The sequence below is a fragment of the Nasonia vitripennis genome, unplaced genomic scaffold (genome assembly GCF_009193385.2).
Source record: "Nasonia vitripennis strain AsymCx unplaced genomic scaffold, Nvit_psr_1.1 unplaced0174, whole genome shotgun sequence".
In the NCBI taxonomy this organism is placed as follows: Eukaryota; Metazoa; Arthropoda; class Insecta; order Hymenoptera; family Pteromalidae; genus Nasonia; species Nasonia vitripennis.
In genome coordinates, this window is record NW_022279953.1 from 72,584 (window position 1) to 86,742 (window position 14,159).

The 14,159-nt window shown below is 40.6% G+C and overlaps 2 protein-coding genes across 2 annotated transcripts; one reads left to right on the top strand and one right to left on the bottom strand.

The window, feature by feature from the left end:
- Positions 1-3,742: 3,742 nt before the first annotated feature.
- Positions 3,743-5,164, bottom strand: LOC116418315. Its single transcript, XM_031933384.2, has 2 exons — positions 4,424-5,164; positions 3,743-4,352 (listed from the first exon to the last, which is right to left on the bottom strand). The coding sequence occupies exons 1-2, from the start codon at positions 4,938-4,940 to the stop codon at positions 4,144-4,146; spliced, it is 726 nt and encodes a 241-aa protein (XP_031789244.1). The 5' UTR covers positions 4,941-5,164; the 3' UTR covers positions 3,743-4,143.
- A 7,668-nt stretch (positions 5,165-12,832) lies between these two features.
- LOC103316894 lies at positions 12,833-13,282 on the top strand. Its single transcript, XM_008212851.1, has one exon. It carries the CDS (start codon positions 12,833-12,835, stop codon positions 13,280-13,282), a length of 450 nt encoding a protein of 149 aa, XP_008211073.1.
- Positions 13,283-14,159: the final 877 nt, after the last annotated feature.

Genomic DNA, 14,159 nt, shown 5'->3' on the forward strand with positions numbered 1-14,159 from the left:
CGGACAGCGCAACACGGTAGGGACTTCTACTCGAGCTCCACTCCAGGTAGCATCGTGCGCACACGTTACTACAGGGAACAGCGAGAGATAGATCTGCGCCGACGAAGTCGTCTCGTGAGCACACGTGACGATTTGGTAGACGAACCGAAACCCGTATCTCCGAATCCCGAAACTCCGAATTGCCGTCGTGAACACACGAGGCAATTGAGCGTCGCTAAATTTTTGCGCTGAATCTTGGGTTATATCCTCGGCAATAGAGTGCAACCACTTTCTCAATAAATATGCCTGGTTGGCAGCACAATCACGAGTGTTGTTTATATCTTGGATACTGTGATTTAAACACATAAATCTATCCGGATAATTCTTTTTTAATTCTTGAAAAGTCGGCGCGTACATTTCTTCCACATTCACAACTTCACGAGACATGACAGTTTCCAAATATCTCCAATTATCGTATCCACGAGTAAAAATACGTATAGCTACTTTTGCCACTTATAAATGAAATTGCAATTGTTCCTACTAATGTCACCTTCATGCCAGCGGACACCATGAAACTGATTAGAGATGTATTCGTTAGACCTTTTTATTCCAATAGACAATTCTGTGAAATTGTGGGGGCCTTTACGATCCAGTGTCCAATAGCTCTATTTTTAGACCAAGTATAGCTACTTCTTTAGGAATAAATTTGTTATTAAGATCTCTCAGACCTTGAACGTTAATAATGTAATCCATGACAGTTTAAGAGCGATTAGCATCAGCAGCAGCAGAAGGTAAAGTAGCACTACTGAACTGTATAAACGTTCAAATAGAACTGAGCATAGTGTATCTTGTTCTCTGACCGTTAACGATGTAGAAGGCGCTGCTGTTGTTTCTCTTTCTATCCCCACCATCTCTTCCTAAGCATTGAAATCCGTTATGATTTGTCGACTTGAATCTATTTCCAAGACATTGTCATATTCGGCATAAATTATGCAGTTAATTGTTGCTGCTAGAGCGTGTTCAAATTTGACTTCTACTCGAACACTACCAAGCTTGATAAGATTCCAATGAAATGATGAGTTTGCAGATAAATCAGGTGTTAGATCAAAAGCAAAAAAGCAATAGCCCTTATTGTAATCTGTTCGTGTAACCGTCAGTGATTCATTCAGAAAGTGTATTCCCATACCAGAGAATAATGTGTGATAACATTCTACGAATATTGGATTACTCCCCGTAAATCGTGGCTGTAGCGGTTTGCTGGGAATCTGTACTCCATCCACATAAAGTGAAAGATAGTTTAGGTTGAAATGTTGAAAATTAAAAGGATTGAACTTTCTATTCCCATTAAATGCTCTATTATCTACGAAACCGATGATTATTCTTTTAGGATAACATTGTCAAGCGTATCGCCATGAACACCACTGTGCAATGTAAATGCTTTTACTTCTACACGATTTATTGGATATTTAGCCGTGGCTTTTGCGAGAGTGTTCGCATGTGCTAACATAATCCCTGGACTCACTTTAACACGACGTACAATCAGTGATGCTTCTTTAATATGTACGTTAAATTTGTCGTTATCAGACGCATCCATCAAGCAAAAAGCATCCTTACTTCTCACTAATCGTAAGCGTAGTTCAACACCATTTAGCAAAAACTTATTTTGATTAAAAACATCGCAATGTAAATGTCCAATTAGATCAACAGTTTGGCCGTTAATTGAAAAATACTGACGATAAACGTTTCCCTTATTTGCTGTTGGATCAATGACTGGGGTGTTGGGTGGTGTCTCCATATTACCAGGAGTATCTAAATACTAGAGTGCTGATGTAAGATGAGAATTCATTGTAGGCGCTGAATAATTTAGCAGTGTTTCGGTACATAAGTATTTCGGTTCTCCTCATACCATGCAATAAACTTTTCCCTCTCAGACGTCGACATGGCATTAGGTGCGTAGAACGATGCTTCGGGTAAAGCCCCAACATAATTTTGATTTTCTAAAGTATTGAATAGATGAGGAAAATATCCTTTTTTGCTAGCTGGTGGTAGAGAAAAGGTTTGTGGTAAAGCACTTAATTTCATGTGAAAATAGTTTAAGCTATCAATAAATTTTGTTCGCCTGCATTGAAGCATAATTATATTTTGTCCATTCAATATTACGTTCGGTACTATTGAGGTATTTTCAACGATTTCTCTCAAAATAAATTGCCAAAATAAAACCCACGAGAGTTATGAGCAATACAAATTATTTGACCGAAGGTAGTTTTCTCACGTACTGTCAAACCTATTAATTGTCTAACTGGATCGTCGCGAAATATATGCTCTCTTATACCACACGTATGGCATAGTATATTTATATTTTCATTATCCATGCAATCATCGCAAACCTGTTGTACAACACATAGATTTGGAATGTGTATTTTTATCTGTGCATGTTCATGGTAAGCAGAATCTTGACGCGTCTCAAAGTCATAAAAAATAAATAAGTTTTTCTTTGGGGATTTACAATTAATCTGTGCGTTAACATTACGTCCAATGTGTTGAATATAACAGAGCTGATTTACATCATGTTTTTCGCGACATAAGTTGCACCAATTGATTCCACACTCGTGCTTTGACTTGTAGATATTAATTCGTTTGCAACACATATTACAAACTTTTACCAGATCGCATATTTTTTTATTTTTTTTTTTTTTTGTATGACCCATCTATTTTGTGACGGTCGAAACATATTTGTCCGTAAAATTCTCTGTTACTACAAATTTTATAATATCTATATTAGAATTACACGTTGGTGCACAAAAACACCTGTCAAATTTGGCTGTGCATCTATGCTCATCTACGTATCTATAGCTTTTATTACAATGTTCGCAGAAAAAAACGATTGCGTGCAGCACCGGTTAAATTTAATATTGTATCGAAATGTCGCCTTCGCGCATCGTACAAAAGATTTATAACGTCAAAAGAATTTGAATTTAACAGAGGTCTTCCATCGTAAAAGGGCGGTTCTCCACTTCCAAAAGATAAACTATCGTATATTACAATAGCGATATTTTTTACAACATAATACCGCTGATACGTCTCTATTTCTCGTATACCGCACCCGTTTGCAGGAATTACGACGTTTGCATTAATAGTAAGGAGATTTGCGCGCTCTTTTTGCATACCACGTCTGCTATCTCTAACAATATTCCAAGTATCAATGGCTTCGTTTGAAAAGAATTTTTTATACATCATAAAAGCCTCCCCGACAATTAAAGCTCTTGGCAAGCATAAATTATCTCTGAGCTAAGCTATCAACACTCATCCTCTTTCTACTTCCACCTTGGCCACCATTAGGTATATTAATAAGTGTTATTGTTAGAATAAAGCTCTCATCTATTTGAAAATCCTCATTACTCTGAGCTATTAAATTCCATATCCATTCCATTCCAATCCATTCCAATCCGCTTATTAAATTCCATAAATCATTGTAAAAAAATCTATTTACTAATCGTAAAGATAACCCACCCGGTCCTCGGGCAAAATTTAAACTTCTAACGGAGACACCAATCATGTCGTTTTCATTACATAATGAAATTATATAAGAATAAATATCGCGAATAACTAATGCCAAGTAAACTATTGGATTTATAGATCCATCCTGCGGTGGAGATCTTATTTTTAGCACAATACGTCTACCTTCTATTTTATACTTAAATATATAATGCGAATTTTGTTGGAAAATGTCAAAACGATTACCAGGAGGCTGGGTATCCTCATCCTCTCTTTCCTCATCGACTCCTTGATAATTTATATTATCGTCTGTTTCGCTTCTCTCCTCATCCTCCTCCTCCTCCTCCTCGCTGATCTCCTCCTCCGCCTCCTCATGCTCCTCACTGGGCTAATTATACTCTTGTTCGTAGTCAGACAAATCATTATTGCTGCTTGAATTTTCAATTCTTCTTCTTCTTGGTCCTCTACCAACTTGAATAGAAAAATCACTTTCATCGGCCTCGTAATCCTGTGATTCTACAGAAGTATTGGTGTTCGAAGATGATGTAGATAAGGGAAAAATGGTTGTAGAAGAAGAACAAGATGAATCGTTAGAATGATTATGTTCTGAAAAAATTTATTGAATACAAAATATTTGAATACCCTATTTTACACTTTCTTAATTTTAAATTATTCTTCTGGTGGTCCTGAAAAACTCTGTCCCAGGCGATTAAACACTTCAGGTAAATTTTCAGTGTCTAACAGTATGGAATTTTTATTTTTACAAGCATTGAAAAACCAACGTATTTCTTGTGCTCTTCGAACATACATGATACGCATGATATCTTGTTTCAAAGCCCTGGGGTACTTTGCAAATCCTTCGAGACCACGTCGAATAACTTAAATAATATATAAAAAATAAGAATTTATTTCAAGAAAAATGTATATTTAAATACAGTATAATACTCACGTTCATTAATTTGACGATCTTTTGGATTTCCCTTGTTAAAAAAATGCTCGGTGACCAATCCTCCAGCGCTTCTTCTTCTTGTGTACCGCATTTCTTCGGGTTCTACTGGTCGGGCCAAAAAGTCGAGGATTTGTTGCCGTCTTTTGACACGTGGATGCTCCGCATACTCAATAATATTCTCGTTTTCATCAGCTGCTCGTTCCATCAAGCGCTGTAGAATATTATTAGCAGCAGCTGTTGGCTCTATACATGTGGCAAGAAGGTGGTCAACATTAAACATGCGCTGAGAATCCCTATTGGCAGGTACATCTTCATCCTCTTCCGCTCTAGCATCGTGCTCATTCTGCGCTCTCTCTACTGCTTCATCTTCCTCCTCCTCCTCCATCGCCTCATTCACCTGAAGATGCACCGCTGCAGGCGCCGCAGCCACCGCTGCTGCTGCTTCTCTCCTTACGGCTTCGCTCTCCTCCGCCCGCAACTCCTCTCCGTGTGCATCGGCAGCGCTCACCCCCACCATTTCAGCCGGTACAAACTGTACATCGGCTACAGCATTCACCGCTTGCGCTGCATCCTCCTCTTCCTTGCCTCTCTTTCTTCCTCCTCCACCTCCTCCTCCTCCTCCTCCTCCTCCTCACCTTCATCCGATGACGTAGGTTCAACATATTCACTTGATGTGTATTCTGTAATATTATCATCATCTTCATCAGACGTTATGTCGGCTAACAATAAAATTTTCTAACGCTGAAATGTAAAACAATTTTATGTTAAAAATACAGAGCTTACTTTTTATAATAAACGTTATATGTATTCGAAGGTAGTGATGCATACAACACATGAATATTAAAACCTCTTTGATGTCGAATGAATTAAAACAAAATATTAACCGATATTTGATTACACATTTTTTTAATAAAAAAAGCAAGAAGTATAGTGAGAAAAACAGTTGTTTAAAAAAGTATTCTCACTGTCATAGAATATAGCGGATGTATATTCTTTGATTTTATAATTATACGTTATATTACTGTAATGATAGAGAGATACGCATCGCATGCTATGTAATATGACAGATGTAAGAAGCTAATATCCCTAGCGCTGAAGCAGACGACTTGAAAACACTAGGCGTCATACGTAGTAGGCGACGCGTTCTACGGCAAGAGCAGACGACACTGCGTTACGAATGTGTATATGCGCGCGCGAGTGAATGAAACAGAGCTTGTAGCAGCAGCAGACGATGCTATCAGCTGTGGCACCGTTTACCTCGTTGCCAAGTACAAGTGCTGTTTGATTTTTATTAATGACAACGCGATATAGTGCAGAAAAATTGCAATCAATAAAAATGTACTCAACATTATTCTCCTCGAATGCTGTCATTAACCGTGTCAACACAGGTAAATGCGCAAAATTCTGTTGCATATAAAATTCTGCTGCACATCGCACAGCTAAGTTGCATTTTTTTTAAATATCTATGAAGCTGTGCAATTTTCCGTGGCCCACAGCATCGTAAAAGACGTGAAAACTCGCGGCATAATTGGCACACTACCATGCGTTTCACGCGTAGACACCAACTTCTTGTACACCTGCGTGTAACAACACTATTTGCTTGAAGATTGCCCGTGATGCAAAGCACTACACTGCGTCAAGACTCCTCGGCTACGTTATACATGCTTGCGAGCTCTTGATTTAATGCAACTACTCTCATGACTACTGAGCTCCTGCGGTCAACGTACGGTTTATATAGTATAAAAAACGTCTTGCTAGTGGGGGGATGTGTGGACTCGCGGAACAGTATAAAGCACAAAAAATAACATCCTGTGATAAGTTTTGCCTCAGCTTTATCATTCGCGAATATCAAAAGTTCGCCGAATGTCACTTACACGGTAAGAGGATCGACTGATTAATAGGTATTATATTACCTACGCTCTCACGGGTCCAAGATGCATAACAATCTAAAATAATGATACCGTCGACGATTCTCGCACGATACAAGGCGGCTGAAAGCAATGCTCTATCACATTTAATAGCATTCGACTTCCTGTGCAAGCGATGACCATAGCGATTCTCATACAAGCAGTATCAAATATACGGCTCCGAGAATCCACGTGTTAATTACATTTGAGATTACTCTGAACCGTTGTTTTGTCACACTGATCCATTTTTTCCGCGCATAGGTATCGACTGTAAAGACTCTTGCCGCCGAGTAGATACTAAAAATATCAAGTTCACGCTTAGAGCAGTCGAGGGTCAAAGATCATGCTCTCTCTCTCTCTCTCTCTCTCTCTCTCTCTCTCTCTCTCTCACACACACACATACACACACACACAATCGTAAAAAAAGTATTCCGTGTTCGTAGAGCAGCAAGCAGTATCAAACATGTATAGTTGTTTTGTCACACTAATTCATCTCCGCTGTATAGGTATCGCCTGCTAAGACTCATGGCGACAAGTAGATACTAAAAAATATCAACTTCCTGCGAAGAGCACTTGAGAGTCAAAGGTTGTGCTCTCTCGCGCTCGTAAAAAGTATCCCGTATCCGTAAAGCATTTCGCTGCACAACGCGTCAGCCAGCTCGTTCGGGTATCGGGTGTACGAGCACACGTGCGGTATCAAACAATAATCAGCACAAGTCTAAATTTTTCTCCTTCGTCCCTCCTTCTCCTCCTAGGCCCTACAGATGACTGCTGCGTCAGTCCAAGTTGATCGTAGTTCCACTAGGATGTCTGTGAAAAGTGTTGTTTTACGTCAGTTGGAGGAGAAATGCTCTCTCCTAAAATCGCGGATGGAGCGTACGTCGCGGCTCATACAGCAGCACCGCGACACGTATGCTGAGCTGTATGAGGAGCGTGAAGAAATCAAACGCACGCTGCACATCATGAAAAGTTCACCTTCCATCGGCCCCGTCAATTACTACATCCCTAAGCTTGGGGATGTATGTGAAGTGTGTGCGCGGGTGATGAAGCGTATAACAATACGTACACGCTGGACGTACTGCACAGAGTGCAGGGAACGACGCTGTACGACGTGCAGCAGAAGAGAACTGTGGTGTTGCAGCGTAGGAATAGCGAAGAGGGATGCGACGGAGGAGGTTGCCGAGGAGTTGGTGCAGCAGCAGGTTAGTTCGTAAGGTAAATATCTTTTGTTTGTCATAATAAGTTAATTGTGTGTATCTTTACACAGGTGCATACTAATGAAGATGCTATGGTGAAAATCACGAAAAGAGAGGAGCAGGAAGAGGAAGCGCAGGAAGCGGAGGAAGTGGAGGTGGAGGCCGTGGACGATGCCGCCATGCAAATTGATATAGGAGAAGAATTTTTTCAGTTTGACTTGCCTGCATCTCCCGATGACCTAGCTGACATGGAAAAGCCTGTCGTCATGAAGATAGAAGCAAGTGAAGAAGACGAGACAGTTGACGTCGTATAGTGATATTTTGTGTTTTTATGTGAGTGTATAGTATATAGTGAACGCGTAAGTTTTATCACTAATTATATTTACCCGTACGTGTGTGTGCACGTGCGCGCGCGCGTGTGTGTGTGTGTGTGTGTGACTAGATTAGTAATTAAGAGTAAGGAGTGATGTGTGAGAGTGTGTTCGTAAGAAAAAAAAAGAGGTGAAGAGAGAGAGGGAGAGAGAGAGAGCGTGTGCGTAAGAGAGAGAGAGAGAGAGAGAGAGAGAGAGAGAGAGAGAGAGAAGGAGAGATGGAGAGAGAGAGCGTGTGCGTAAGAGAGAGAGAGAGAGAGAGAGAGAGAGAGAGAGAGAGAGAGAGAAAGAGCGTGTGCGTAAGAGAGAGAAGGAAAGCTTGTGCGTGAGAGAGAGAGAGAGAGAGAGAGAGAGAGAGAGTGAGAGCGTGTGCGTAAGAGAGAGAGAGAGAGAGGAAGAGCGTGTGCGTAAGAGAGAGAGAGAAAAGGAAAGCTTGTGCGTGAGAGAGAGAAGGAGAGAGGCAGAAAAGAGAGCGTATGCGTAAGAAAGTGTGTGCGTGTGAGTGAGACAGAGCGCAATGTAAGAAACTAGTGTCCCTCGTGCGTTAGCAGACGATACGATACATTCGAAAATTATACAATACGAACGACACAGCGTGGTCACGATTGTGTGTGTGTGTGCGCTCGCGTAAGTGTACGTATGTGTATACATGTGTGATTGGATATACATTGTTTATGATAATTCAAATAAATAATTTTTGTTTTTATAATAAAACCATTATATATTGTAAGAAATGATTTTTTTTTATTTACTAACTTGGTGTGTGGAGACAACAAATGAGATCATTACTAACGTATCGTTATCCTATCATTATAAACAAATAATTAAGTCAAGGTATTGTTTGTTTACATAAATAATTAATTAAAATTATCTATATTACATGTAATAAAGATAATGTTAATTACTTGTTTGTATAAACAAACATGATGCCTTATCTTTATTAATTGTTTACATCGATAAGATAAGGATGCACCAGTGATCACGTCATTTGTTATGTCCCCATACCGGCTTACTTACTACTCACACATCTCAAAAAGAACTCTTTTAGAACTCTTTTAGAAAGGAGATTAAAAGATTTTTTATTCAACCTGTTTGTTGGATAAATAAATATATGCATGAATAAATGCATATATTATAAATATTATGATTAAAATATTCACGATCCAATCATTTTATTTATGTACATTATTTATCTGAATATTTTATTCATATGAAAGGAAAATTATAAAATTTTTTAAGTGTTTTATTGTTTAGAATATTTTGGTTCGTTATGTATTAGTAATTATATTGGTAATAACTATATTCAAGAACAGAATACCGGAAGAATCGCGATATATCGGTTCAAAAGGATTCGATTCGATTATGAAGCGCAGTATATACTTCGCCATTTTCGAGTCGAGTGTTTCGCGGTTGCCACAAGCCAACGCGTCATACCGGAAAGCTAAAAAGGAAGCACTTTTACAGACCATATTTCATTATCGGCTTTCGTGAACGTGCCTATTTGGCACAGGTATAATGGTTTAACGGCGTTTATCTACAATTCTGTGGCCGTTTTGTTTCTCTCAACGAATTACACGGCTATATACCGGACGATCCACTCTTCAGTGTATGAAATTTGGGGTTATTGCGCGACGTTCCGGGCACTGTACATTCTTTTCCGCTCAAGGCTTGACGAACAAAGACGTTCAATTTTAGGCCTCGGCTTTCATACGGCAGGTGACTTACATCGTGGATCTGCGATCAATTTGTGGCTTTGCAGGAAAAAGTCTCCAATAAGGTAATTATTTTTTATTTTCTAGGTAATGCTTAATGTTTACGTTAAGCTACATGTGGCACATTAAAAACGAATGTTTGTTATAAGTATTTGCAAACCACATGTTTTTAAAAAAATCTTCAATTATTTGTATCACCTTTTCCAGTTTTTGAAAGTTTTGAATAAACTTTAATTGCTCTTTATTAAAGATTGGGAGAGAATCGTGAATAATTTATTAGCATCAGTGCTTGAAATATATGTATACCGATCTGCATGTATACTTTATTAAGAATAAAATTGATAAAAAGTAAGGTTAATTGAAATACAGCATTTCAGCTTTTTGTAGTAAACGACGCAGGGACTCAAAGAATTAAAAGTTACCCCGAAAATGAGTCAGAGTGAAACAAAGACACTGAATTTTACTTTTTTGTTTGTCTCGTGCTTTTTAATCAGTGTATATTATTGTTTAATCTCAGTTTTTTCTTGTGTATCTTCCTCTCAACCCATTTGACGACAATTTGAATTATTAGGTACACTCATATTGTATGCAACATCCAATTTACTTTTTGAGATTTTCCTATAATTCTGCCCCATGTCAATTATAAATAGGTATACGTAGTTTAGAGTTTCAAATTCAAATATTTCAAAATATTGTTGTGCAAACTGGTTTATTTCTGAACTAATCCATCGTCCAAACCTAAAACTTGATACACAACCCATTGAAGTGAATTACAACAATCCTGTATGTTTTTTTTTTGACTTTATTGAAAGCACAAGTTGTACTTTCTTGTGAATCGCTTCCGTCAATATCGCATTTTGAGACCAGTGTACACCTTCCGCTGTCTCTAAAGTCTCAAACCTAAAACTTGATACACAACCCTTTGAAGTGAGTTGCAACAAGAACTGAAGTTACGCTTGGACTGAATGGGACATTTATAAAAAATATCAATTTTAAATAAGTAGCCAAGTAGTATGTTGATAATATTAGTAATTAAAGGTTCTCTGAAGCTCCCCTTAAAATTTGAAGTTCATTAAACACCCGGACCCTGAGATATCCTGAGATAAGTGATCTAAAGTCATAAAAATACAAATACTGAGATAAATGACTTTCAAATAAATACATAAAAATCATCTCAATAGATTTAGTAATACTTACGTCAACTGTCTGGTATATTTTTACTCTATTGTTACACTAAAAGGCACTGGTGTCGTGCGGGAAGCCCCTTAGGCGTGGATTCCCGCTTGTTCGTGTTTTGTTATTCGAATAGGAAGAGGTATGGGAGAAGAATAAAGAAGTCGATTTGAGCGAAAACGAGAGTGATTTAATACGCTCAGAATGAGAGGGGATAGCCGTCCGGCATAAAACCCCTCTCGAAGATATTACAAGTTGCGGAACGAAGAAGTGTGGACTGTAAGTGTGTGTGTGTGTGTGTATCGTGTACTCGATCACCCTCAAAGAGAGTTTTCACTTCGTGTCAGCGGCGCAGTTCCGCTGACTCAAGTCGGTAGCGCAGTTCTACCGACTTGCACGATTCGACGCGCGCGTAACCACGTTCGCGGAACCGGTCGCGAGTCAAGCACGGCGTGCAAGCTGAGATAGAGCGAAAGAGAGAGAGAGAGAGAGAGAGAATGAGAGATACCAACACCAAGATATCCAGAGAGAGAGAGAGAGAGAGAGAGATCAGCGGAAGCACCAGCACCACAATACTTCGGCGGACGTTTCGTACGAGCAAATTCGTGAGGTCGAAATCGATTCGTCGCTTAGCTAGACAGCGTGAGCTGTCAACGGCTTGGCGTCTTATCGAGTACTGACTCGGCACTCGTCCGACCGTGCGCGACACGAGGCCGGCGGCGCTGTCGGCGAGCGCAGCAAGTCGGGAAGTCGCTTACTCAACTCGAGCACGGGAGATGGCGCCACGGGCTCTACATCGACCTCGCGGAGTTCGCTCGACGCCGTTTTCACGGCGGAACTCTTCTCCTCGGGTCTCGACGGAACAACTTGCATCTTGGTATTTCTGGTGACCCGGGTATAGCACATTGTTGTGTCAACTTGTCTGGAAGATGAAAATGAAATAGAAGTTGTTGATAGCAGTTCACAATTTATCTATTTCAATGGATATAATTTTTATTGCTACTTACTCTTATTTAATTTAGTGCAGACAGTCTATAAGCCCAAAAGATTATACATGAAAGTGGTGGAAACTAAACTCTTCCAGGACACTCATCGTAGGGACGCACAGGGGCGGTACGTGGTGAAGCTGCCGTTGAAGCCTGATCTTCCGTCAGTGGGAGCAGAAACTCGACGTATGGCTCTTGGTTCTCTCTCGAATTTGCATCGTCGGTTTTCACGGGATTCGAGGATTACCAATTCGTATCGCGAATTCATGGAGGTGTACGAGAAATTAGGGCACATGACGCGCGTTCTTCCGTCGGAAGTCCACAAGGCTGACGCCTGGTATCTGCCTCACCACCCAGTCGTGCAAATGCTTCTGTTGATATGGAAGTTGAGAGTTGTGTTCGATGCTTCTCGGCGTACGAAGGACGGGCACTTGCTCAATGCCTTTTTGTTGACAGGACCTCCATTGCTGAGTGACCTCTCTTTGATTCTTTTAAATTGGCGTAGGTATCGCTTCGTATTTACTGCCGATATAATCAAGATGTTTCGGCAGATTCAGGTGGAACCAGAGCATCAGGACTATCAGAGGATGGTCTGGTCACCCGATGCAGCATCGGAACCAGTTGATTTTCGTCTGACTACGGTCACCTATGAGACGGCTTGTGCTCCTTATTTAGCGATTCGCACTCTGTCTCAGTTAGTTAAGGATGAAGGTCATCGGTTTCCTCTCGGGGCTCGTTGTCTAGAATCGGAGACGTACGTTGATGATACCTTTACTTACTACCTTACTCGGCTCAACAACTCATGGGTGAGCTTCCTGCTAACAGAGTGAGAAGTAGTAGGGCTTTCTCTCATTCTGGTCTCGATTACGCGGGTCCCTTCCAAATTCGGATGTCAAAGGGTCGTGGAAATCGTTCTTTCAAGGGTTACATCGCGTTGTTCGTATGTTTCGCTACTCGTGCTATCCATCTGGAGCTTGTTGGTGACCTGACTTCAGCGTCGTTTATCTGTGCGTATCGTAGGTTTGTGGGACGTCGAGGCATTTGCCAAAATCATTACAGCGACAATGGCACCAACTTCTAAGGAGCAGATAAGGAGTATGTTCCAGCGTGCCTCAGACTTCTACAAGAAGGTTGGCGCTGTCCTTGCCAATGATGGAATCAACTGGACATTTATTCGCCCTAGTGTGCGTCATTACGGTGGTTTGTGGGAAGCAGGTGTCAAGTCGGTGAAGCATCACTCGAAGAGAGTTGTTGGCGAGCATACTCTCACTTTCGAGGAGTTTTCTACAGTTCTGGTAGAGATCGAGGCCTGTCTCAACTCTCGTCCACTAGGTGCCTTGAGTGCTGACGTCAACGATCTACGGGCGCTCACTCCCTCTCATTTTCTCAATGAAGGAGTCTCGGTCTTACTTCCGGAAGATAATTATCCAAAGTTGCCAGAAAATCGTTTGTCCAGATGGGCTCCGGCGCGAGGGAGCACGTGCAGTTCAGTTCTGACAGCTCCTCTCGAGTAATCAGTTGACTTTTTGCGCTTTTGTACTTGCAATTGCAAAAGCCTCTGTGTAAATTGCGAGCGAATAGAGTCGTCATCATCGTCCTTTTCAGGACGATCGACACTCTTTATTGTATCACCGTGCGTTGCGTAGTGTGTGTGTCTTCGAGTGTTGGGATTTTGGCCACGTGTGAGCTTCCTCGCCGTGTCGATCTCCACCCGGCGATTGCTGCCTACGCGGCAGGGCTTAAAAGGCCTGCCCGTGGTCCAGGATTGGTTCCCTCGAGACGTCGAGGCGTCCTGCGACCGAGGAAGGTGCATCCCACCAACGTGCGGCCAGGGCTTTACGTCGCGCCGTCCACGTCTCGTTCTGTGTCTAAGGTAGGAGAGCTCTCCAGCGTGCGAAAGGTACCTCGCGGTGATAAAATTAAGCTACTTGCGTTTCTTTCTCGGTTGTTGTCTATAGTAGAGTCTCTCTTTTTTTGTATAAGCGTACATTGTAATTGCGTTTCTCTTTATTTATTTAGTCTATCGTAGAGTCACTTTTCTTTGTATAATTTCCTTATTTCTAAAATAAAACTATAGGCTTGTCCCGGCTTTTCTCTCTACTCTGTGAGAGTTTTTACGCCGCGGCAAGTCGTCTTTCTTCTCCCGCGAAATTCATTGTGTTTTGCGTTGATCTATTCACCCAAGCTTCCCTCACTCATTCCACCATTTTAATTTTATATATATATATATATATATATATATATATATATATATATATATATATATATATATATATATAATTTGAACTCATTAGCTTTTGTTCAAGCTGTTTACTATATATACTAGATCGGTAAAGCAGTGATTTTCTTTTTCCTCGTCATTCGGCGCGGCGTGTTCGAGCGGGAATTTGA